The sequence below is a fragment of the Mesoplodon densirostris genome, chromosome 8, assembly GCF_025265405.1.
Source record: "Mesoplodon densirostris isolate mMesDen1 chromosome 8, mMesDen1 primary haplotype, whole genome shotgun sequence".
NCBI lineage: Eukaryota > Metazoa > Chordata > Mammalia > Artiodactyla > Ziphiidae > Mesoplodon > Mesoplodon densirostris.
In genome coordinates this window covers 45,584,820-45,612,544 of record NC_082668.1, presented here as the reverse complement: position 1 = coordinate 45,612,544, position 27,725 = coordinate 45,584,820, and the positions used below count along the sequence as shown (strand labels likewise).

The following is a 27,725-nucleotide window of genomic DNA, read 5'->3' as shown; positions in this document are numbered from 1 at the left end:
CAGTTTTGTAATTACTGTGCAAAATTATTAGCAAATAAACATTTTTCCTTTAATTTTGTATGAAAAATTTCAAACATTCACAAAATAAACAAAAGTATAACCATCCCCCATCTACCTATTCCTGGCTTCAGTTTTCATAACATCTGTTCCTTCACCCCTCTGTACTTCACTACTGGAGAAATGATGATTTTTTTTTTTTAACAGTTTGTGTTTTTGCTTTGGCAGGGCGGTGCAGGGGCTGGGGGCATTTACTCTAGGTTATTTGGTATGTGTATGTGTGTTTTTTTCTAACATCTTTGCACATAAACTTTATACTGTAAATTTTTCAAAATTAAAATGATGTGACATCTGATAATGATAACTAAATCCCACATATCCCTGGGGTACATGAAATCTTTCCAAGAGATTACAGGGGGGAATATATTTTATTGATTTCAATTAAATGCTCTTTCTAGGTAGATAATAAGAAGAAACATTAAGCAAGTACTTTTACCTTTAAATTGGGAAGTTTTGAGTAGAGACTTTCTTGAGTCAACACAATCATTCAAATATTTTATTTTTCCTATTTACATAATCTGCCAGCACATTTCAAGTAGCTTACCCAAAATGTTATATGATAGACATTGATAAATGCCAGTTGTTTCTTTAAAATAGCATAGAAGTAAAACCTAATTGTACTTTAATTTAGTATGCTGCAAAGTAGACCAAGAATGTGACCATAGTCAAGAGTTGAGACGGTTTTTGGTTTTTTAAAAATTAAACATGACAGCTAAACAAAGAACATTTGTATTAGTTTTATAGGGTACAGTTTAGGTCAGAGAATGAAAGTTCAAATATAACTTGTTTATTTTACATTGATTAATTGTATAACCAGTAATTATCCATGTGACATCCCAATGCAAATGCTGACATCCTTTTCCAAAAGAGTTGTTTTTTTGTGCTTTTTCAAAGGTTAAAAAGGTTTTTGTGGTTTAAATGTTGTTACATATTTTACAGCATTAGGATCTATGGAATATTTTGACAACTGCAACAGTTCAATGAAGTTGGTAATTTCTTCTTTTAATTATTTTTCATTGAACAGCTTTGGAGTTACATTTCTACATTTTGATTTCTGGTGTATTATAAAGAAAGAAAACTTAAAAATATGTCAAAGGACGCTTTAGAGAAAATACATAGATAGTGATTACTATATGGTTGTAGCTAAATTATTCTTAACTTGTTTAAACTTTGTTAATGCCTGATTTTGATGAAATAGTGTGTTCTTTCCAGCTACTGATTGTGTATATGATTGCACATTCTTTCTCAAATAAGTTGATTTGTAGGGTTTCACAGATTATCAGCCACATCCTAATCCACTTGTAAAGTGGATAATGAACCTGGCTTTATTCAATTAAATAATACTCTGGTACAAGTTCCCCCCCAACCAAATAAAATTTTAAAGTGTATTGTTTTGGGTTTTTTGAGGGTAAAGTTAAAAATTTTCGTTTTTACAATTTTAGTTGTCAAATTACTTCATTTTAAACTTGTTTTAAAAATTAGAGATGTATTGTTTCTTTTGGGTGCATATCACCAATTAATACGTTTGATTTCAGATCTACAACTTACTGCTTTGTAAACTTCGCCGAGGTAAAATGAAACCATTTGGCTACTTGAACTGATCTACATTACATAGGTTTTTCCTATTGACATTTGCAGTAGCTAACATGTCAGAAATAGAAGTGATGAAACAATACATCTTCCATATTCTGAATTGGCATAATGCTAAATACAAATGTAGCTGATTTTTTTAGACTATGAAATATAATTTTTTTAGTTCAAGTATTGTAACAAGTGAGATATTAAAGGTAGAGCTTTCTCTACATTAGTAAAATGTATCCAGAATGTTTACATATACTAGAATTGTAAAAGATAGCTTTGCAACATAACTCATTTTCTAACTCTAATACTGGTTTAAGTTTATTTTAGAAATATAAGTAGATTGTTCTTAATTGAAAACCATAATTTATATATACCTAATTCTTTGCTAAGGGTAAAACTTTATTTTAAGTTTTTTTAAAATGTGAAATTAAATAAATAACATACATTCTAGCAGATTATGTGGTGTTATGAAGGATAAGGGGGTTTGAGGAGCTTATATTTAAACTTCTGTAACTTTGGGTTGGGAAAAGTTATACTTAAAATAAAGCATTCCCTTTGTAATTCAGATCCATTCTCAACATATGGGTGTTAATGTAAGAACATATAAAAAAAAGCTTATGTAAATATTAAATTACCTTAGAAGTATTTCCTAGATTTAAAAGTACTAATGTGCAGTATATTAATTATAATGATAGCAGTTTGGAATTTTGATATTATATTCACTTAAAGCTTAACTGGGGTGGGGCCCTATATTAACATATTTATGTCTCATTTCTTTGCAGCAAGGAGTGAATAATGCTGAAAAATTTGACTATGTAAGTACAATATAGAATTCAGTTTTCATGCTACATTTTTTATGTTTGTTTTTTTTGATTACTAAAAATACTTTCTAATTTTGGTTTATAGGTAATGCAGTTTTTGAATAAGATGGCTGGTAATGAGTACGTTGGATTCAGTAATGCAACGTGAGTCTGATTTATGATTTAGGTTTTTATGATAGGTCAGATCTCTTGAAATTAATTTTAAAAATCTAGATTATAGAATTTTATTTTAAATACTGTTTTGTGACTCCATGTATGTATACTTCAATGAATAAATAATTAGAATTTGGTCATTAGAGAGAAATGTATGATTTCTAAATTACCTGAGGGAGGACACTTAAAATGCTTTAACTAGTTTTGATAAACTTCTTGTGGGAAATCATAGAATTAGAAGAGACCCTAAGTTTACCTTAAGTGACTGGCATTTTTTCAATTTTCTCTTTGCCTATAATACTGTCTTACCTCTCATAATCTCTCTGTGCCTGGCTAACTTGATTTTTACCCTGACTTTTTATTTTGAAATTTGAAAATCTACAGAAAAGTTGAAAGACAAAATATGAAAATCTGGATATCTTTCACTTATATTTTCTGATTAATATTTTGTCTCATTTGCTTTTTCTCAACCTGTCTCTCTTTAGATGGACAGTTGAAAACAAGTGTGTATCTCTACATACATATACATGTACATATGTGTAAATATACATGTATGTGGGTTTTTTTTTCCCAGAACTGTTTGAAATTAAGTTGTAGACCTCATGCTACTTCACCCTTAAATTACTCAGCATGTGTATGCTAAGAATAAGGACATTCTCCTTTATAATCACAATGCCAGCAACACATTTATTAAGAACATTAACATTAATTTTAAAATATATTAATCAATATATAAATGTCCTCAACTGTCCTATAAATGCCTTTTATGGCCTTTATTTTTTTCAGGAACAAATCAGTGTCATGCATAACGTTTGTTATGTCTTTTTTGTCTTTTTAAAATAGAACAGTCCCCCTACCCTAGATAGACCCTTTTTAAAATTTTACTAACTGGCTTTTTTTGAAGAGTACCAACCATTTGTCTTATAGAACAGGAATTAACTTTTTCTGTGAAGGACCAGATAGTAAATATTTTGTACTTGGAGGCCATATGTTCTCCGTGGCAACTATTCAATTCCACTGTTTCAGTAGGAAAGCAAGCAATAAACACTATGAGGCTGTGTTCCAAAAAACTTTATTTATAAAAGCATGGGCCACATCTGGCCCATGGGCTGTAGTAGACATTCCTTATTTTGAGTAGGTCTGATTGTTTCCTTGTGATTAGATAAAGCTTAAGCAGTTTTGGCATGAAAACTAAACTAGGTGATGCTTTGTATTTCACGTTGTCTGCCTTACCAGCTTTTATTCATCAGCTTAAGGATCTTTTCCAGGAAGTTTTTTATGAATCCCATCTCACCTTCCTTCTGTGCTCTCATATTACCATATTTTATTGAACTTATTCTATGATTCTGTGTCTCTTTTTGCCTCGTCATCACCATTAGACTCTGACTTCCTTAAGACCTGGATAGAGTATCTTCCAATTCATTTCTGTATTCCTGTTATCTAGTGGATAGTAAGTACTGAACACAATGTTTGATGAACAGAACTATGTGGTAGGCACTGTGATCACTGCTGAATTGTTAGTACTTTATCTATACTATATTGATTTTTTTTAAAGTATGACAAGTTCATTTCCAAGAACTTTTCCATATCCAGCATTTTTTTTCCGACCATAGAAATATTAAAATGTGCAGTTAGAAGGAGCTGTCCACCCCTGATCAATAATAAGAAGAGTGTCACACACAGTTCCTCTTTTAGCAGCAGCCTTCTGAACTCTTTTTTTTTTAATTTATTTATTTTTGGCTGTATTGGATCTTTGTTGCCGCGCGCAGGCTTTCTCTAGTTGTGGCGAACAGGGGCTACTCTTTGTTCCAGTGCGCAGGCTTCTCACTGTGGTGGCTTCTCTTGTTGTGGAGCATGGGCTCTAGGCATGTGGACTTCAGTAGTTGTGGCTCGCAGGCCCTAGAGCACAGCCTCAGTAATTGTGGCGCATGGGCTTAGTTGCTCTGCGGCATGTGGGATCTTCCTGGACCAGGGCTCAAACCCATGTCCCCTGCATTGGTAGGCGGATTCTTAACCACTGTGCCACCAGGGAAGTCCCCCTTCTGAACTCTTATAGGTTGAGCTCTCAAATGTACCACAGATAAAATCTGTCTAAATCAAAACTCATTCTCTTCCTTACTAAACTGCTCGTTGCCCTAAGGATCCCAATGTCAGTTGATATTGCCATCCTTTCTGTAGACTACGTTAGAAATCTAGGCTTTGTACCAAACTTTTCCCCGTTTCTCCTCTTTCCTATTAGGTCGGAAGACTTGTCCACTGCTCTCATGTTTGATCATACCTCTCCTTCCATTCCTATCATCACTACCTAAGTGAAGGCTTCCTATAGCTCTCATTACAGTAGTCTTCTAATAATATCATTCATCCTTTCTTTTTCCCTTTTCCCAAACTGATGTCAGAGTTATCCTTCTAAAATGTAGATCTGATAAGGTAACTTGTTTGAAAGCCTTCAAGCTTTCATTTTGTAGGTAATCAGTAGCCATTACATTTTTTAGCATTTATCAGTCTTGATAATTTGGTCCTAGTCTCCTTTGTTGGTTTGGTATTTCTCCACTCTTCTCCATGAAACTGTTTTCTGAGATACATCAGAATATTTGCCATTCTTTAATGAAGTCCTGTTTTTTATAACTTTGTTCATGCTGTATAATATTTTTCACTTCCTAGGCTTCCCCCAGAAATTTATTAATCCAGCAAATGCTGTAAGGTCCATTTCATGTCTCTCTCAGTGAAATTTCCATAGATTCTCTCAGTTGGAATTGACGATTTAGTGTACTTTTGGGGGGAGTCAGTAGAGTCTGTAATTAGTAGTAAATTTTAACAGTTGAATATTTGATAATTTAAAAATTAGCTTCTTTATTCACAAAATATGAAGACTAGGAAGGACCTAGTTCATTTCAGTCCTTTTACAGCTGAGAAAATTAAGGCAGAAAGAATTGTTACTTAAATGACTTGCCCAAGGCCACATAGCTAACCTGTTGACAGAACTGGGACTGGAACCCAGCAGCCTTGACTCTTAGGTCAGTGTTCTTTATACTGCACTTTGCTATACAAATTAACCTACAGAACAATCATGCTTTTACAGAAAGTAAATAAATGGAGCAAATGTTTTTTTTTCTTTTAGGTTTCAGTCTGAAAGAGAAAGTGGAGATCGAAATTTTGCAATAGGATATTACTTAAAAGAAAAAAAGGTTTTTAAATTCTGTTTCTATTTCAAATTATTCTTTTATTTATTAAATAAAAAATTTTATTAAAGTACATGAAGTATAATAAAACTCAACAATAGCTTTTAAGCAGCTACCTATGACTAAGGTGCAGAGGTTTTTGCAAAACACTCTTGAGTTAATACTATCAAAGTGTTAATATTCAAGCAATTTGTATTTGGTAGTATTCAAATATTTGACTAGTTATAGTAATGCAAATTTTGCTTAAGGATTGGCCCATTTTTCAAAAGCATAATGCTTGGCTATTGCTGGTTACACTTGATTTTTAAATTTTAAGTGGCTGGTCTAGTAACTTGGTTCATGAATTATGAATCAGTTTATCATTGCCAGTTAAACTAGTATCTAGAAATCTAGATAATTACGTGGTGTAATTTTGATTTATTCTTCATTATTTCATGTTTGCACCCTTTTATAGGTTGTGTGCTATTTTGTTCTCAATTAGAATGAAACGTGTGTATATTTTAAATTTAATCTCCATGTATCTTTTACTTGTGTGCATTTTTTTTTCGCTGTGTGCCTATATTTTTAATTGCCTTTCTATTTTTTCAGTGTTTTCCAGAAGGCACAGACATGGTTGGTATATTAGACTTCTATTTCCAGGTAATTTATTTTAACTGTATGAATTATGTACATAAATGGGTGTGTCACATTTTGCAGAATATAGATGTCTCTGAAATCTTGGCTTTAGGCAGAGAGAAAATACATTTCCCGTTGACTTTCGAAAAAATGTCCTTGTTAAAGGCAGTCTCATGTCTGTATCTCCTAAAAAGTGATGTCTCAGAATGTAACAGGGAAATGTTTTTTTCTATAAAAATATTATATTTAAGAAGTATGAAAAATAATGTACAGCTCCAGCAATTGGCTTCTCTTTATTATAAACTGAGCTCTGTTTTCTTAGTTTTAAAATTTTGTTTGAAGGAGTTACTTGTTTCTTTATCAGAAGGTTCATATTCAACATTCTAAAGTGGCATTTTCTCAGTTTGTTTAGTTCATTTCTACAATGTCACATAATGGATTTTCTAAAAAGTTAGAGTAGCTTTCCATATTCATGGGGGAAGGGTCCATTTACATAATCTTCTGTGGTATAGAACTCAAGATAGCCTTCCTGGACATCCCTCTCTTCCCCCCATATTTTCAGTTCAATTCATTCTTACAGATTTAATGCCATTGGTGCTTCTGATGAGTTTGTAATGTGAAGCTACGTAGTAAAAAATTAATTACTGTTAATTTCTGTTTTACCTTACATTGCCTGCCTTTACTTTTTAAGGTAACCTTTTAGTAATTGTAAAGGATATATAAGGAAAGTTGATAATGAGTAGATTTGATGGAAGTCTAGGTCACAGTTTGTCACCTGCCCATTGTGAAGAACTATGAATTGGGAATCCAGACTATCAATAGAAAATCAGTCTAACCTGGCTACGTTTTAGCCATGTGACTTAGTTTCAATTACTGAACCCTGGTTTCATTATCTGTAGCATATGCTTGGCCTAACTTCCTGCATTACATTGGACAAGTACATGAGATGTATGTGAAATTCCTTTGAACCTATAAAATGTTATATGAAATACAGTGTCATATTTACTTTTTATCCAGTGTCCCTTATTTTTTCCCTAGCCTATATGGATTTCTTTCATATGTTAATGTTTCTTTTCCTTTGGTACACGTATTTAACTTTGGCTGTCATAGCTTAGGTGCTACTAATCTACTGTGAAATTTCTATACTTCAGGGCAAAAATCAAGAGACAGCCATAGAAAACGTACTTGCTCTTTTGGAGAAGGGCTGCATCTCACTGAACATCTGTCAGGCTACCAGGAGGGTACTCTTAAATTGCTATTTGTCAAATTGGAAGTGTGTCACCTTATGACAAACAAAATTTCTGTTAATACTAATTATAAAGTAGGAATTGGTCATTGGAGTTTAAATCTTACTTCTTTTAGAAAGCCTTTTATAATTAAATCACCTGTACTATAAGTCTTTGCTATGTGGGTCCGTATAATTAAGTAGATTCTGTAGTTTTGAAGAAATAGGGAAGGGGTTTTAACATAAAGAGGCAAAAGTGGAAGTCAGTCAGAAAGTGGCTCCTAATCAGTTTTCAAATTCACTGCAGTTAGTTAGTTTCCTTACTGCTATTTCCAACCCCCTTTGTGCCTCTTAAAGATCTTGGTATGAGAGAGGAAATTATAAGTTGAGAACTGTCATGTCTTTTTCTTCCTACTTCCTACCTTCTCCTTCTCTTCCACTTTCCTCTCGGTTTTGGTTACTATTAGTGAAAAGTAGAGCATTTATTTATTGTTTTAGCTTTATGGGTAAATTTGGGTTTGGTGTGGTAAACTATTTCCATTATTTTGATTATATTGAAATGCAAAAATTTCACCCTACAGTGTACCTGGACTTCGCTTTTTTCATTCATTATAGTATATCTAGCACCCACAGTCAATATCAAATAACTATTTGAATGTTAATAAATGGTTTCAAATATAACATTTTGGTTTTAGGCACACAGAGCATGTAGGCTAGAACTGTCTTAGATTTTTTTCCTTTAGTCCTTTGCATGTTGCCGTATGGGGATGCTGAGCTTTGTTACAGGCAAGAAGTCAGTAAATTTTTTCTTAAAGTAGCAGTTTCTCATGTAGATGCTAGCTATCATAATACTGATGAATGTTGCTTTATTTTAAAAATAGATCTCGGCTCTTTTTTTCCCTGTTGAGTTAAAAATAATTATGTTTGTCTATCCTACAGAAAGCATTACTATTTAAGCAAATTTGAATATCACATTAATATCACATGAGGCAATTACAAATCTTAGTGCTTAGGAGCTGGCTCTTCCTATCTTAGGTCTGCCATTAAAAGACTGAAAAACTGGGCAAATTAGGATAAACCTTAAAGGGGCTAGAACATTGTTCACATTTAAATCTTTCTATGTCATCAAGTTATCCCTTTGGAAGAAATATTTCAGATCTGTATGAAATACCAGATGACACAGATTATCTTAGAGGTCAACTGTACTACTAAAAATAATGTGAGCCTAAATTTTCAGAATTTAGTTTTTTCTTCCTTTTAGCTATGCTCCATTGAAGTAACATGTGAATCAGCTAGTGTGATGGCGGCAACATTGGCTAATGGTGGCTTCTGCCCAATTAGTGGTGAAAGAGTACTGAGTCCTGAAGCAGTTCGAAATACACTCAGTTTGATGCATTCCTGTGGCATGTATGATTTCTCGGGGCAGTTTGCTTTCCATGTAAGTAATTGTTTAATCTTAATTTCTCTGGCAGGAAACTAGTCTGGACTAGTTCCTTTAAAAATACAGTTTGAAAAAAAAAATACAGTTTGAACTTTGCTTCTAGAGCTGTACATTAATTTTTGAGAGAGAGGCTTGTTTTCAAGGTTAATTTGTTACAGAATTGGTAAGAAATAGAGTTAAGCAGTCTACGACATGTTCTTAAGAACTTGAAGTTTAATTTATAGAACCTTATCACTTATTTTTAAGGCATTTCACTGTACAGGCTTAGTACAGACTTTACTTTTAGTTGCTAACGTTTAATATTATGGTGATTACATACCTCAGGAATTCTTTAAATTCAGGAGTGCGTAACTGTGATGCTTAACATCTTTGGTTACAGCCATAGGTGTTTTAAAGGACTTAAAGTATATTAAAGTTAAAACTTAACAAAAATATACTCCTTTAAGCTCTGTTTTGCATTTGCCACTTGTGAAATGTTATAGACTTTTCTTGTTTCATTCTATGTCTAGTCTAGTCATAATGCCCTAAAAATTTATTTTGAAAATTTTAAAAATAGATGCATTTAAAGTTAGAGAAAGACAAGTATCATATGATATCACTTATGTGTGGAATCTAAAAGAAAGATGATACAAATGAAGTTATATACAGAACAGAAATAGATCCACAGACATAGAAAACAAACTTATGGTTACCAGAGGGGAAGGGGGTGAGGCATAAATTAGGAGTTTGGGATTAACATATACACTCTACTATATTTAAAATAGATAACCAACAGGACCTACTGTATATAGCACAGGGAACTCTACTCAATATTTTGTAATAACATATAAGGGAAAAGAATCTAAAAATATATATATATATATATGTATGTATAACTGAATCACTTTGCTGTATACCTGAAACTAACACAACATTGTAAATTAACTATACTTCAATAAAAGTAAATAAATAAATAGTTACCCGTCACTCAACTTCAGTAATTATCAATACATGACCAATCTTGTTTCATCTATATTACATCTACTTCCCCCACCCTTTTCATAGTTCAGTATGTAATTCTAAATGATAAGGACTCTAAAAAATACACAGCACCATTGTTATGTATAAAAATCTGAAAAGAATTTTAATCTTTAATATCATCAAAATATTTAGTCAATAATGGAAAAGAATATGAAAAAGAATATATGTATAATTGAATCACTTTGCTGCACAGCAGAAAATAACACAACGTTGTAAATCAACTGTACTTCAATAAAATACATTTTAAAAAATATTTAGTCAATATTCAGATTATCTGTATTATCTTAATTATTATTTTACAATTTGTTTCACTTGGGTTATAAATAAGGGCCATACAGTGTGGTTGGTTGTGTCTCTATTATTATTTTTTAAACCTTTAGTCTCCCCCTTAACCTCTTTTTCTTGTCATTTTTTCCTGTACAGTTTCTTAGAGTTTTGATTTTGCTTATTACGTCCCTTCCTTTGTCCCTGGTATTCCCTGTAAATTGGTAGGTCCCATTCAGATGATTATTTTGTTTTGTTACTTTTGTGCAAGATTACTTCTTACTAGTAAGAGGTCTAAATGGTTAGTAAGCCATTAATGAACACTGCCCTGATGACATTAATTTTGTCTTTTATCATAATTGTTGTCAAATTTTACATAATGTAAGCTTAAATGTTTTGAAGAGGATTAATTTGAATTAGTACCATCTTATTTCTATTCTTCAGAATTTCCCTGCCAGTATACAATAGAGAATCTTCTAAGAAGAGATAATTTCTCATTGTTTTAGTCATAAAATATTTTTTGAAAATCACTTCATACTTAAAAGCAATACATGTTTATTATAAACCAATAAGAAAATATAGTCAAAAAGAATAAAATAAAAATGTGCATAGCCCCACAATTTAGATGTAATCTACTTTAATTCCTTAGAGTATATCTTTCAAATTTTTTCCTATATTTAAATATATCCCAACTGTTTTATAACTCTTTTCATTTACTATATTATAAACATGTTGATAAATACATATCTACAACATTTTTCATGTTGGAATTCTATATGGATGTATATACCATAATATTTTAACCAGTTCCCTTATTGTTGGACATAACTTTTCTTATTTTAAAATGTTAACATGAATGTCCATTTTTTTCAAATTATTTTCAGGTTGGTCTTCCCGCAAAATCTGGAGTTGCTGGGGGCATTCTTTTAGTTGTCCCCAATGTCATGGGCATGATGTGCTGGTCTCCTCCCCTGGACAAGATGGGCAACAGTGTTAAGGGAATTCACTTCTGTCACGTAAGCATATTTTCTTAATGAAAATAATGATCATATAAGTTGAGCCATCTGATGATTCTACTTTTTTACTCATTTCCAGAGTTTATTGATTGTTGGCACTCTCATTGCCAGTCTGTCAGTTACTCTGTAGCCATGGACATGTTCATAAAGGAGCTTTAAATTGCCTCCACCACACAGCTCCCATATAATCATCGTCACTAATTACAAATTACATTTGTTTGATGCTCATATTTTAATTTTCATAGTTATAATTAGTTTTCAGTTTCCGAAAGTTCAGCAAAAGATACTAAACTTGGAGAAGTCATTTAAATCCCAACATAAATGAAAGATTATTATAGTTTACACTGTCATCTTTAATCTGCATGGTTGAATATCTTTATCCATAAACTACCTTTAAAAGTCTTTTTTTTTTTTTTTGAGGACATAAGTACTGCAATTTAAAATTATTACTACTCTTAACTAGTTCAGTATTTTTTGTTGTTACCCAAATCTTGCTAATATTTTATCTTCTGGTTTTATTTACATTTACTACTTCCTATAGTCTGCACTAAGTATAATTTTTTCTGCAGACTTTCTCAATTAAAATTCCAATTTATTTTTCAGTTTTACATATTTTACAAAAACTAGAGAGTGACATTGGTTTCCTTATAGATTAAAATAGATTATAACCAGAATATTTCTTTATATTTTTGTGCAGCTTTATAGTTATTTGATAGAAAAATTATTTCATGTGGCCTATTATTATAATGCCCATTTTACAGGAAACGACAGTTAAACAATTTGAGTGGCGGAGCCCTAGGGTAAGGCTAGTAAGCAGTGTTTTCAAGATCTGTAACCCACGTCTTCTTATTCTGATTTCAGTTCTCTTCTTGACGCATCATGCTGCTTTATTAACATGCAGTGGTCCTTGCCATGAGATAGTAGTTAAGTTGGACAGTATTAGTGTAATTTATTAAAATGTGGAAAAACAATAGCCAGTGACTAGCCAGTTTCTTATACCTGTTTTGTTTAATTATAGGATCTTGTTTCTCTGTGTAATTTCCATAACTATGATAATTTGAGACACTTTGCAAAAAAACTTGATCCTCGAAGAGAAGGTGGTGATCAAAGGGTAAGCAAAATTCTTATTTAGATTACTATGTAATTTTTTTTAAGAGAGAGAAAATGAGGTTCACCAGTTTAAGTAAAACTTAGTTTAGTTTGTTAGTGGCCTCATATCTTTACTAATAACAAATGAGTGTAAAAAAATTGTTGACATTATCATCCTGGACCGATAGTACATAGATATTAAATATTATTGTTTTATTTAAATTGGAACTGGTTAGCCTAGGAGCAGGGGTTTCTCCCTTCCCCCATTTTTCTGCTATTTTAAGCAATATTTTTAAAAATTGATTCTGTTAAAAGAAGACAAATTGGAAAGTGCTACATGCTATAAAGAGAAAGCCTGTTTTTACTCTTAATATTTGTCAGTTATAGTCTTAAATTGAAGTTTATTTTGATGTGGATGGATATGTAAATGGGAAAGGATTATAGTATTAGTGAGAGACCTGACAAAGCTTCATAGTAAGTTTTATAGGTCACCATAGATGAAGATTTTTCTGTAGAAATGCAATATTTAATGCAATATTCCTGACACTGTTATTTTAAGGTAATATTTGTTTATTATCAGTGTGTTTGGCTTCATATTTTTGCACATATATACTCCTTTTTAAAGGAGTCAGGGCTCACATTCCAGGAACAAGATTTTTTTTTGTCTTCGTTGTTGTTCACTGCAGTAAAGGACTTGTTTTGAATCTAAATTTCTTTGCATCCCAAATGGAAAATGTTTAGAGTAAAATTACCTAACTAGACTTGAAACTAATATGTATGAAGCACTTATAAGTAGAAAAAATTTTTAACACATGCTAAGTAAATTTTCCTATCGTTAGTTCCAATCAAAGTAACTTCTGATAATATATGAGAATTATGCAAAGCCGACAGAATAGAAATTTCCGTGGGCATCAACATGAGTAACATGGAGCAAAACATCAGATGGTGGTGGGTGAAAATGTTAACAGATTTAATAACATTCATTGAAAAATACCGTTTTATAGCTTGGACCTTTCTTCACTCAAGTGCACTAATAAATTATGTATGTTGCTTGAACAACTAGCATTCCTTTGGACCATTGGACTATGAAAGTCTCCAACAAGAACTTGCTTTAAAAGAGACAGTATGGAAAAAAGTGTCACCTGAGTCAAATGAGGACATCTCTACAACTGTAGTATATAGAATGGAAAGTCTGGGAGAGAAAAGCTAAAGAAATGGGTTCTAGTTTCAGAATGTTCTTCATTTAACCTTTCAAACACCTTTAGTTTTCTGGCATACTATATTTATTTGAGTTTTTTGTGTTCTCAACCTTGGGTGCTGGAGCCATAAAGCTTTTTTTTTTTAATCTTTGTGTAAAGTTAATAGATTAAAAGGTCAATTTGTCAGTCTTTTAAAAAGTATTTATAAGTAAATAAAGCAAATTTGCTTTATTTTAAAAAATGAAAGGAAAAATTTCTTAAAACTTTTTCTTAGTGTAATTAAAATTTTAACTATATATGCAGTCAGATAATCCCATTTTAAAATAGTAACAGAAATTTGTAATTTCTTGGTTCTGAAACCCACATACTGAACTCATAAATTTCATCCATTTTGTTTTTTTCTTTTCCAGTTTTAAAACTGACATGTCTCTAGTAGCAATAGAAAGTATTTCTGTGCTAAATACAAAAATAAAAAGACTTAATAATAAAATCCAAATTATTTAATATAGCAGTAGATTACAAAATTAGCTTAAGATATTATGCTATTTTTAGTAATAGATTGGCTTTAACTTTTTTTTTGGCTTTAAAGTTTTAAAAATTTATTTAAAATTTTATCAAACACTTTAAAACGTCTTTGCTTTTTCACTTTGCAACTCCTTTGTTCTGTCAGAATTGTCATGTACAGGAGTGTCTTATGTTATTAAAGCATTCCAGCCAAAGAATTTCAGATGTAATATGACATGTTTCATTGTTAAAAAGCTATAATGGTTACTCAGAAGGAGCAACAGGGAGTGTCTTCAAGTGAAATGTTTACCTGAACAATTTTATTTTCATAATATCCACGTAACTTTTTCCATGTTATATTTAAGTATGAATGGTGAATCTTGGTTTTTAGCTTTTAATAATTTCACAAATGCTAATGAATCTTTTATGATAAATTATAATAACATCTCATAAAGTTTGTTTTATTTGAATTCGTTTAGAGTATTTAGGAAATGAATTCAGTCTGAAGGTAGTTAGTATGCTACTAAAATGCCTGTTAGATCTGAATCCTTTTGTTCGGTTATATAAATGCAATATTGAGAATCAAAACTTGTTTTTAAGAAAAGGACTATAGGTTCTACAGAACCTAATTTCAAATATTTCACAATGTTTAAAGTCAGTCTTGGCAAAGTGATTGTAAAATTGTGTAGGACCTATTCACACTTCTTCCTTCCTCTGTATACCTCTCTGGTTCTCCCCACAGTTCCCCCACAGCTTCAAGATTTTGGAGGGCAGGAGTGAGGTCAGAAGGAGAACTTGATAGTTTCTTAGTATCATGGCATACATGTGGTAGGGTAAAGTCTATAAAAGTAATTGTAGTGTAGCAAAAAGTTTTTTCCTGGATGATTTAGATGCTATTGCAAATACAGATATAGAAAGTCTTTGATTATATGAGTTTGGGAACTATGATATTAGGAAAAGAAGTTCCTTCCCAAACTTGGTCAAAAGTCTTTTGGCCTAACTGAAGTATTAAACATATATTTAAATAATTATACGTTAGGTTTTAGAGGATATTACCAAGGATTTTATGGCTAATTCAGTGTTCCTCTGATATACAGATGCATATCCTAACTGGATGCTTCTGGTTTGGCCATTTACATGAGAATGGTGTGGCTGAAGGCCTTACCTCTGCTATACCTTTGAACAGTGTCATTCGAATTAGTTTCACAGAGCTATTGTGCTTTGGAGAACTGAATGTCTAAATTTATAGTTTGCAAAACAGGCTTTATTTTTTCCCCCCTGTGCTCTAATTGTTACATTTTACTGTTTCATTTGGAGGTAGGTTTTACTTTATAAAATGGAAACTTAATGTGTCATATTGTGTCCATATTTGTATAGATTTCAAAATTATGTTAATTTGTGCCACTTACTATGTTGGTAAGGCTTAAATACTTACCAATGAAGTAGGGTTACCTAAGCTACTTTGTTTATAGAATCTTGTTAAGGGTGAGCATCCAGAAATTTTTGTAGGAAGGTATAAATGGAAGAAGAGGGAAGATATTGTGAATAGGCCCCCAAACTTTATTTAAAAAAAAAAAAAGGGGGCCTCCCTGGTGGCGCAGTGGTTGAGAGTCCGCCTGCCGATGCAGGGGATACGGGTTCGTGCCCCGGTCTGGGAGGATCCCATATGCCGCGGAGTGGCTGGGCCCGTGAGCCATGGCCGCTGGGCCTGCGCGTCCGGAGCTTGTGCTCCGCAACGGGAGAGGCCACAGCAGTGAGAGGCCCGCATATCGCAAAAAGAAAAAAAAAAAAAAAAAAAAAAGGAAAACCTTTGCCGGATTGAAAGACATTATTTTGATTCTTTCAGTATTTTAAATATCTTTTCAAATAAAGTTCTTGAAAAGTACCCAGTATTGTTGGATTTAATGTTTTATGCCATTACTGATTCTTGATATTCAAGCATTTTGAAGTTAGCATATTTGTTTTTCCTTTTTTTCCATCATTAACATTTCATTTGAAATGCATATCCTTTCTGAAATACTTTATTTTTAGCATAAATGTTGTGCATTTTATCTTAGTGTTTGGATTAAACCATTTGTGTTATTTAGCTTTCTTTTATTTGCTTTGTATATTAATGTACCTTTTATTTTCCAGTACACCTACTTTTTGTATTGTACAATAAATTTATTTTAAGCTGATTTTATTGGTTTTTTTTATGAAAGCAACTTCAGCAGTTTAAGTACAGTAGTTGAAATTTTAACTTAAAAAGTCATCCTTTGTGAAGATATTATTTAAATGCTTTATATTTTTAGCTAATTCTGAGGCTGCTGTGAAGAGAAAGTATAGAAATACTCAAGGGCTTCATTTGATTCTTTTTTTTAAGGCAGTATAGCGTTGGTGGGTTTTTTTTTTTTTTGCGGGGAGGACATTTTCTATTGGTTGTACTAGAAGTATTTGAATAAAGACTTTTCTCCCAATTTTTTTGGTTGTTTTTCCATTTGACAACTTAAAAAAACCCCAAAAAACCCACTACCCCATTTGCAGGTTCTTTCTGCTTTCTGAGGAAGAATATCAGTGATTCACTGTGCAATTGTTGTTTTACCTGTTGTCCAGAGTAGGAATAACATGTTGCTAAAATCAAATAAGGAGTATTATTGCTTTAGAATAGAACTGTCATTCTCAGTAGAATCTATATTAAGTAGAATAACTGTAATATTGAAATCCACCCTAACTACTTTTTAAGGAATTTAACTTTCAGAAGGAACTTAGTATATTTCCATAGCATGATCCAAATTATAATGAGGTTACATGCATTGTAGGTCAGATACAGTACTTTAAGTTTTTGTTTGATGAAATCTTCCATTCATATCCAGAGAAGACATCCCAAATATATTGTAGAAGTTTTAAAAACTCTTTGAAGGGGAAATACTGTTGTTTACAGGAACTTGTATTTATCTGTGGGCTTTTTTCATAAAGTTCTTTTGGGATTAGTAAATAGGCAGTTCCATTGTCATGGTATATTCAATATGTAAGTTTGTGATCACTTGCTATTAAAGACACATTTGGGGTTGTTTTTGTTGTTGATGTTTTTAATCCATTTGAAACAGAGAGGTAACTCAGAGCTTGATCTGACAGTGTAGTTTCATAGGCATGTACGTATGTGGAAAGAACCACTGATATAGACTGATATTGTCAGTCGGTATCCTGATAATTTATATACATTGTATGTGTTTATGTGTTTATCTAATAGATGTCTATCTATCTTTATATTTATCTGTGTCCATTATCCATAGCCTAAAAATCAACAGCAATTATTTTTACATAGTATGTCATGTGTAAATGGTTCATCGATCTATTCCAGGTTTTGTCGTAAGAGAACTTTGAACATTTTTGCTGCCCCAGAATTTATAAAATACAACATATTTTACTTGTTCAATTTACCTTTAAAGATTTGTGGTTTCTGTTTTGCTCCCATTCACTACTAGCATTGTCAGAATAGAATAATGATATTGGAGAACTCCACAAAAGGGAAAGCAAGAACATCAGATTTCATGTGGAAGCTGACTTTAAAGTAGTGTCCAAAATTTTTATATTGAAGGATTGTATTCAACTTAAAATAATGTACTTCTTAGTTTGAACAGTTTACTTTATGGAATAGTTTTATTCTAAAAATTGTGCACAATTTTTAGTTTTAAGAGTCTTCGCTATTCATTTGTAGAAATTTGTTTTTCTCCATGATGGTCTTGAAAATGATAGAATGCTTTATTTTTTTAAAGTAACATGCTTTCTGTTCAGTTCCTTCTTTACCATTTTATATTAAATATAATATTTAATTAAAACTAGATGTTGGAGATGGGGCTTGTTATGATTCATCATGACCCATCCCTCAGATTTTTACTCACATTTATTCAGGTTACTTTAGTCCATTCACTGTCATGGAATTCAAGCCCAAAATTACACATGAACATACATTCAAGTATATGAAATTCAACCACTTTTATTTCAGATTGTAACACAGTTAAAACATTTGTTTTCTACACTGTTTAGAAATGGAAAGAATTTAACTGGACTAGGAGAGATTCTTTTTCTCCTCTTCTCCCTCTTTCTGACCCAGTAGTAGTTTATTAATGGGAATACCATACAATGCACATTGAAGAAATTTAGAAATTACAGTCTTAGTCTGGACTTTTTGCTTTTAAAACTACTATAAGGTCATCTAGGGCAAAAATCCATCCAGTATAAAAGAGAGCTGGCAAAACTTGACTTTTTAAAGAGTCCTTAACTACTTAAATAGTAATAGAAAAGGTACCTTTTTTTTTTTAGTTGTTAAATAGGGCTTCCCTGGTGGCGCAGTAGTTGGGAGTCCGCCTGCCGATGCAGGGGACACGGGGTTGTGCCCCGGTCCAGGAGGATCCCACATGCCGTGGAGCGGATGGGCCCGTGAGCCATGGCCGCTGGGCCTGCACGTCTGGTGCCTGTGCTCCGCAACGGGAGAGGCCACAACAGTGAGAGGCCCACGAACCGCAAAAAAAAAAAAAAAAAAAGTTAAATAGACTGATAAATCTTTATTTAATGAACTGATTTTATTACTGTGGTTTTAAAACATTCCTTTCTAAATTTATATTGTGAGCATACGAAAGGAAGGAAATTTATTTTAAGCTTGACTTAGTTAACCTTACCTGTTTTGTAGATTGTAGATCTGTTAGTAATTTTAATAAGTTGTAGCTATAGAGATTTTTAAGATATGTAAAATGTGTAAAACCAGCACTGATCAAAACTTGTATAATGGCTTCCTGATCCATTGACCTTTAATTAAAATGATAGGCTACTAATTAGCACTTAGCACATTGCTTTTCTGGTGGTGTCCGTGGTATTTTTGGCATAAATTACAAAACACTTCTTATTGGGAACTGTTACATTTTGGTTAAATAAAAAAGTGAACAAGTGATGATCCTTGATTCCAAGTGCTTTGATGAATTCTGAAAGCAGTCCAGTATGGAGGCTCATAGAAAAGAGTAATGAAATGACAAATTCTGGCAGTTGATCTCATAACACTGTGGTTGTTATTATTAGACTTCTAACTCTAAATTTCATCTACTAATTCGAAATCATTTTAGTTAAAATCTCAGTGGTAGAGAACAATTTGGTATACTTATTTTTAGGCCAAATTTTAATATCTGAGGACCTGATTTTTCTGGATATAGTATTATAAAAAATAATGATTTTTATTTCATCAAGTATTTACCTTGCTGAAATGTTTTCAGTCCTAATGTATCAGATGATTAAAATTATCTATTTGGAGGGCTTAGCTTTTAAAAGGAAAAATTCTTACCTGAGACAGTTTTAAATGTCTGTTTCATATTTCTGGTGATTTTTGTTTATATAATGAAAATCTCTTTGGCCTAGCAATTCCACTTGGAACCCTTAGTTATAATTTTAATTCATATCCTGTAAACAGTTGAAGAATTTGTTTTATTTTTAAAACATAGTTCATGCTTTCTAGATCTTTGATGTTCTTTCATTTACCATAATCTTGTAATTTATTAGAATCACATGGTTGAGCTGGGAAGTAATCTTAAAGGGTGCAAACTCCCATTCCTCCCAGCCCTCTTTTCCAGGTAGCACCTTGCTTTCTCAATTAATGTATTTACTTTTATTTTCTCTTTTTTGATGGGGTTGGTTTATTTTATGTTTTTTGGGACAGTTATTTGTTGGTTTTTTATTGAGAAGCATAACTAGCAGTACTGGTTAATATGACTGTAAGTTATTTGGCAAACTGATTATCCCATCAGTGTTTATTAAAACTACTTAATTGTATTTTTCTAGTATATAGTTATATGCCATGTTTATAAAGACTAGTAAAGTTAGAAGTGAATGTCACAATTATACAGTAGTTCTAAAACCAAAACATTACCCCAGAACCTTTGAAAGAAAGTGAAGAGTAGCAGAAATGTGACTCTAAAAATAGATGTTGCACCACTGGCTTTTTAAATTAAATTCCTTTGGGATTAGGCTAAATATATAAGTAAAAAGATTTTAAGTAACCAAAAGATTATTGGAGTTCTAAACAAAAAAACAAAAAAAAAATTTTTTTTTTTTCTTTTCAGGTTAGCTTTTCCCAGCACATTGTTTTTATTTTAGATGTTTGGATCTTTGAGTGCCTTCAGAATAAGGCTCTGTATTTGTCTATTACTCTATTGTGTCTTGTCCTTAGCATCCATCTTTTTCATAGTTCTGGGATTTTTATTTTTTATTCATGAAGTAAATGTATATTGCTGTTCTTGAAATGCATTAATTTTTAAAAGACTTAGTTGACTTAAATGTTAAAACTTAAATATTTTTACTCTTTAAAAAAAGTACCAGTTTCTTCTCAAAACTTAAACTTGCCTAGGAAGCTCTTCTCCCCACAAGTTTGTATAGGTGAGAACCTGAACTTTTAAGTGACTGGCTCTTGTTCAAATAAGCTCTGTTTGCTTTCACCTTGTATCTATTAAAATTAGAATGATGCTGAAATATTAGCATCAGTTATGCAAATATAACTATTCATGTTTGGGCCATTCCATTGTAAGATCCAAATTAAAATCATGATCTTCAGCCTCTTGTTAAACTCTTCCTTAGCTTAGAATTATTAGTTTTCATTATTTTGTGTATGCCTTTCACGAATCATCGCTAAGGATCATTACAATTCATCCTTTGAGGGGATAACATAAAACTAGTCTTGTTTCCATTTAAAAGAGATGAATGATGTGATATAAATTATTTATTGAACTCAATCCAAGGTCTGTTTTTTGTTCTTTCTCATAGTCCCTCAAAATTAAAGATCCTAATTGAAAAACTCAAAATCTTTCAATCTTGAGTATTCTTTCTTTTTCACCCTTTCCTATCATAATTAATTTTTGGCTGAAAATGAGGTAACTTTAAAAATTATATCAAAGTTGCTCGTAAAATGGGTTTTCATTTTCAAATCTTCACATTGCTGATATGTTCATTTCCAAATCTTTTAATGTTGTTGACATTTGCCACTACTTCTATTTAAAATATTTTTTTAAATCCGTAAGTGTTAAAGTATAAACTTTTTTTCAATATGATATAGCTTATTGTTGGTAATTTATTTTACAATCAACTTTGAATACATGCATCTGTGGGTCCAGGTCTATACACAAGATTTATAACTTAAATAAAGAAATGAACTAAATAATACTGTTTCTACTTTGAATTGAAATGAATAAATGTTACATTTTCTGCGAAGTGGAACTTCATTGACATCCTTTGAAGTTGCAGGACAAGTGATTTTGTTAAAATTCTTTTGGTGACTGATACTATTAACCCTCTTTAATCAACCAATAAAATATTTCTGCCTTAATGTTTCCTCTTTTTACCCAAAAGAGAAACTTTAGAGAATGGTTTTCAGGAGGAGGGAAGTAGAGCTTAACTTTCTATTACCTATTTGTGAAGTGTTTCAACTAAAATATGCTGTTACAACAGTCATTGTATGACATTTTTTCTTTTTCACCTAAAGGAGAAACGAAGGAGAAAAAACAAATTGCTGTGTTTTTAGCCAAGTAATAAAAACTGGAGAAGCTTTCATTTTTATTTTGTCTCTGTTGTGCAATTTTATTTTACATCCACCATATATGTCTGCCACAGAACCATCACTGTTGATTATTTGGTATCCCTTACATGTTGGGCTTTGTCATGTAATGATCTACTTACTGGCATGTTAGTACATTTACCTTGTACATATGGGGCTTTTGGATAGAGAGCTGCTGCTGTTTGCATATTGTGTTTTACCGTTTTTGCTTTGTGAAAGTTCTTGTTCATTGCCATTGAGAGGTTTAGAATTTTGTGTTAGTTAAGAATTTGGGATCTTCTGCAGAAGTTTTTAATAGATTGAAACTTTTGGTTTACCTAGTATTTTTTGGACTTACATAGCATCAATGAGTGCTGGCGGTTGGGCATAGGATCTGAGTGGGTAGCCTGATGTGATATATTGTGGGCATGAATTTCTGAGTTTTGTTTTGCTTTTCTTTTTATTTTTCTATTTACACACACACACACACACACACACACACTGTTCAGGCAGTATGTTAGGTGTTGGAGATGCTGCGCTGCTCCAAGAGGCAAGGTTCCTCCCCCTGTGATGGTTACAATCTGTAGAAACAGGGAAGCTGCCTCAATTCTCTAACTCTAGGATTGACGGGGCTGAGTTTTCTGTGCCATATATAACACTGGCATCTAAACATCCTTGGGACTCCTAGATAAAATTTCAGTTTCATCAATTGTATGTTTGGCTCACTTAATTCCACTCAGCTAGAGGTTCAGAAATATGCCATTCTTTAGTATTGGCACAAATTTGTTACCCTGTGCCAACTCAATATAGTAAATCAGTGAGTTACTTTTTTTCATTTCTTATCTAGAAAACTTTAGGATATAAAGCTTGAAAAAAATGCCAGGTGTTTGATAACTGACTAAGCAATCCCTGGAAGGTTGAAGGGATAAAATGAAGGGTGGTAACCAAAAAGTCTTTAAATATGTACCAAGAGAAAAAATAATAGCCAACATTTTTATGTCACTGTCAGCTTTTCTTCAGTAAGTAACAATAATAGACACTGACTTGTCTGTAGATGTACATAATGCCAAGTGGGTTTGACATAAAGTTTTAAGGCTCAAGTCTAATATTGATAAAGGAAATTTTGTACAGTGACTCTATCTACCACTGATTTTTCACTATAATTCTTACAATCTCAAAGAAATATTTCCAATTTGGTAAGTTAATAAAATTCGCCCTTCAAATCCTGACATTAAAGTAAAATTATCTGTTCACTCACTCCTACCAAATAGATGACTAAATATAAGCCTAAGAGTCTATAAACACATGAATTTTTTTTTAAGCTCACTTTAAGAGCATCTCATTAAACTGCATATTGACTGTAAATCTTCAGCAGAAAGGAGAAAAGAGAAAGGACTGGTTCAGACTATGAAGTAATAGTGTGCCACCCTCCTGATTAGAAAACTACAATTAGCTGTCTTCATTAAGTATTTGCTGGCTGCTGGACCAAATGCACAAAAACAAACAGGTTTTACAGGACTTGGGGCCAAATCCAGTGACCGTGTTGTAATTTATTTTGCCCTAGACAACTTCCTTTGTAGAGATGCAAGGAAAAGGGAGGAAGGCAGTACTACTAGAGAAGTTTAAAAGTGTTTTACAAATAACGTGCAAAATAGGTGCAAAAGTTTATTCATTTGTTCATTTGCCTTTATGCAGCAATTTGGAGCACCTACAAGACAGGAACTACTCTATGTTCTGGGCAAGATCACATGAGACATGATCTCATAGACCATAAATACCAGGAGTCAATACAGAAAATAACAGCCTAGATAAGTAACTACATAAGATAATTTCAAATAGTGTTATATCTACAAAAAATGAACTTATGTCACTGTTCTATCTTAATAATTTTGAAATCTCCAACTTTGTTAAGCAGGCACCCCCCAAAAAGGCTAACTTGGGTACTTCAGTCTGTATCATTACATAGCTAATTGTCGAACCAAGAAAAAGCCTTCTTTAGCTGGATTCTTGGTCCACCTGGACCACTTGACAGAATAGTGTGTATCTTTTTGGAATGTTAAAATTGCAAATATTTTAAGTATAGGAAACAATAAAGAACTTCTTTAAGAACTGATACTGGTGATAATAGCCCATTTGCAAAGTTTCTACCTGATTCTGAGTAGGCTCTTCAATGCTCTAGAAGTCAGTTTGGTGGCTCTTCACCCATTTTCCCCACCCTCCACTCCCACCTCTTATAGCCACCAATCTGTCCTCTGTATCTATGAGCTTGTTTTTAGATTCCAAATATGAGAGAGATCATATAGTATTTGTCTTTCTCTGTGTGCCTTACTTCATGTAGTACAATGCCCTTGAAGTCCATCCATGTTGTCTTAATGGCAAGATTTCATTCTTTTTTATGGCTCAGTAATATTCCTGTGTGTGTATCTCACAACTTTTTATCCGTTCATCCATTGATGGACACCTTGTTTCTGTATGTTGACTATTATAAATAATGCTGCAGTGAAAATGGGGGTGCATATATCTTTTCAAGTTAGTGTTTTCATTTTCTTCAATAAATGCCCAGAAGTGGAATTGCTGGATCATATGTTAGTTCTGTTTTTAATTTTTTGAGTAACCTCCGTACTGTTTTCCATAGTGCTGCACCAATTTACATTCCCACCAACAGTGTACAAGTGTTCCCTTTTCTCTGTATCCTTGCCAACACCTGTTGTTTCTAGTCTTTTTGATAATAACCATTCTAACAGGTATGATATCTCACTGTGGTTTTGATTTGCATTTCCCTGATAATGATGTAGAGCATATTTTCATGCACCTGTTGGCCGCCTGAATGTCTGGAAAAATGTCCATTTAGATCTCATTCTTTAATTGGACTATTTTTTGTGTTGCTGAGTTGTATGAATTCTTTACATATTTTGGATATTAGCCCCTTATCAGACATAGGATTTGCAAATGTTTTCTCCCATTAAGTAGGTTGCCTTTTCATTTTGTTGATGGTTTCCTTTGCTGTGTAGAAGCTTTTTAGTTTGATATAGTCCTGCTTGTTTATTTTTGCTTTTGCTTTTGGTGTCAGATTCAAAAATATCACAAGATCTGTGTCAAGGAGCTTACTGCTTATGGTTTTTTTCTAGGAGTTTTATGATTTTAGGTCTTAGGTTCAAGTTTTTTAATCCATTTTTAGTTAATTTTTGTGTATGGTGTATGATAGTGGTCCAGTGTCATTATTTTGCATGTGGCTGTCCAGTTTCCCCAACACTTTATTGAAGAGACTGTCCTTTCTCCATTGTATGTATTTGATTCCTTTGTTGTAAATTAATTGACCATATATGTTTGGGTTTATATCTGGGTGCTATTCTGGTCCATTGATCTCTGTATCTGTTTTTATGCCAATACCATCTGTTTTAATTACTGTAGCTTTGTAATATGATTTGACATCAGGTAGTGTGATGCCTCCAGCGTTGTTTTTCTTTCTCAAGATTGCTGTGGTTATTTGGGGTCTTTTGTGGTTCTGTACAAATTTTAGGTTTTTTTTCTATTTCTGTGAAGAATACCATTGTAATTTTTATAGGGATTGCATTGAATCTGTATATTAATTTGGGCAGTATGGACATTTTAACAGTATTCCAGTTCATGAACACAGAATATTTTTTTGTTTATTTGTGTTGTCTTCAGTTTCTTTCATTAATGCCTTGTAGTTTTCAATACAGGTCTTTCACCTCCTTGGTTAAAGTTATTCCTAGGTGTTTTATTCTTTTTGATGCAATTGCAAATGAGATTGTTTTCTTAATTTCTCTTTTTTGATAGTTTGTTATTAGTGTTTAGAAATGCAACAGACTTATTGTATATTGATTTTGTATCCTACAACTTTACTGAATTCGGTTATTCTAACAGTTTTTTGATGGAGCCTTTAAATTTCTATATATAATGTCATGTCATCTGCAAATAGTGACAGTTTGACTTTTTCCTTTCCAATTTGGATTTCTTTTATTTCTTTTTCTTGTCTTGATTGCTTTATCTCGGACTTCCAATACTATGTTGAATAAAAATGGTGAGTGGGCATCCTTATTTTGTTCCTGATCTTAGAAGAAAAGCTTTCAGCTTTTCACTGTTGAGTGTGGTGTTAGCTGTGGACTTGTCATATATGGCCTTTATTATGTTGAGATACTTTCCCTCTATGCCCACTTTGTTGAGAGTTTTTATCCTAAATGGATGTTGAATTTTGTCAGATGCTTTTTCTGCATCTATTGAGATGATCATATGATTTTTATGCTTTATTTTGTTAATTTGGTGGAACACATTTACTGATTTGTGGATGTTGAACCATCCTTGCATCCCTGCAATAAATCCTACTTGATCATGGTGTATGATCCTTTTAATGAATTGCTGAATTTGCTTTGCTGATATTTTGTTGAGGATTTTTGCATCTATGTTCATCAGGAATATTGACATGTGATTGTCTTTTTTTGTGATATCTGTCCGGTTTTGGTATCAGGGTGATGGTGGCCTTGTAAAATGAGTTTGGAAGAGTTCCCCCCCTTCCAGATTCAGAAGATGCATTTTTCAGTCCTTCTGTTTGTCTCCTCTAAATGTCTATTAGCTAAACTCAATTTATTAATACCTTTATAAATCCTTACTTTTCACAGAACTCAAAGTTAGGGGTTTTCATTAATCCTATTTATGTATAAAAGTTCTATGATCTGGAACTTTATTATCCAAAAATGAATGTATCTTTATTCACATCTGCACTTTTTAAAAAATTAATTAATTAATTTTTATTTTTGGCTGTGTTGGGTCTTTGTTGCTGCACACAGGCTTTCTCTAGTTGCGGCAAGCAGGGGCTACTCTTCTTTGCGGTGCTCGGGCTTCTCATTGTCATGGCTTCTCTTGTTGCAGAGCATGGGCTCTAGGCACACGGGCTTCAGTAGTTGTGGCATGCGGGCTCACTAGTTGTGGCTTGCAGTGTCTAGAGTGCAGGCTCAGTAGTTGTGGCACATGGGCTTAGTTGCTCTGCAGCATGTGGGATCTTCCCAGGCCAGGGATCGAACGCGTGTCCCCCTGCATTGGCAGGTGTATTCTTACTGTGCTACCAGGGAAGCCCCTGCGCTTGTTTTTAGTATACATTTTTTTTTTTTCGGAAACCAACAAAACTAGAATGATTCAGTGATGAAAAGATGAAATAATGAAATATTCTGTCCTCATTTAGAGACATTTACAGTTGTCCTTCTATACATCTGATTTTTAGTTTGACTTAAATATAAGCAAAAATCACAAAAATATGCCATGTATACTAGACTATGAAGAAACAATTCTGGGGCTTCCCTGGTGGCGCAGTGGTTGAGAGTCTGCCTGCCGATGCAAGGGACATGCGTTCGTGCCCCGGTCCGGGAGGATCCCACATGCCGCGGAGCGGCTGGGCCCGTGAGCCATGGCCGCTGAGCCTGCACGTCTGGAGCCTGTGCTCCGCAACTGGAGAGGCCACCACAGTGAGAGGCCTGCGTACCGCAAAAAAAAAAAAAAAAAAAAAGGAAACAATTTTGCTATTAAAGTTTATTTTAAAAATAACTTCTGCCTTTCCCAATGTCTATATTCTGGTGGTGAGTGGTAAATGTACACATTTTCCGTCTATTCTCCTTTCTTCCAGAATTGCGTTTATAATAATGTAGTACAGTACAAAAGTGGTCAAGTAGTCCATTTTTTTCTATGAAGTTGCTTTCCCACTTATGTAGCTGTAAGAAAGTGGCTAAGACTCTTCTGGTCTCTAGGTTTCCTCTTCAATATTGTTAGTCCCTGTTTTACTTAGTTACCAAACAATTTTTCATCTCTTCTGTATACCAAGAATTTTGTTTTCCTCTTGTGTGTGTTTTCTCCTTTTCTGTTGCTATGTGTAGGTCCCCACGAATGTCCAAAATTAGATCCTTTTATATAAGTTAATACATATAACCTTTAAAATTATTTTTCTTTCTATTAAGAACCAGTTATCCCTCAGTATTTATTAGTTTTTGTTTAAACAGCTTG

General features: G+C 32.8%; 1 protein-coding gene across 4 annotated transcripts in view; it reads left to right on the top strand.

The window, feature by feature from the left end:
• Nucleotides 1-27,725, top strand: part of GLS (glutaminase) — an 82,481-nt gene that overhangs the window by 35,022 nt on the left and 19,734 nt on the right. The window contains exons 8-15 of one of the 4 annotated variants that reach the window (XM_060106857.1): nt 2,421-2,453; nt 2,545-2,603; nt 5,731-5,797; nt 6,380-6,430; nt 8,893-9,069; nt 11,241-11,372; nt 12,391-12,483; nt 13,525-14,101. In XM_060106857.1, the coding sequence (XP_059962840.1) occupies nt 2,421-2,453; nt 2,545-2,603; nt 5,731-5,797; nt 6,380-6,430; nt 8,893-9,069; nt 11,241-11,372; nt 12,391-12,483; nt 13,525-13,671 (759 nt within the window). In that variant the 3' untranslated portion in view covers nt 13,672-14,101. Of the gene's footprint in view, nt 1-1,066; nt 1,627-2,420; nt 2,454-2,544; nt 2,604-5,730; nt 5,798-6,379; nt 6,431-8,892; nt 9,070-11,240; nt 11,373-12,390; nt 12,484-13,465; nt 14,102-27,725 lie in introns of those variants that run through there. The other 3 variants (XM_060106858.1, XM_060106860.1, XM_060106856.1) reach the window with 3 other exon arrangements.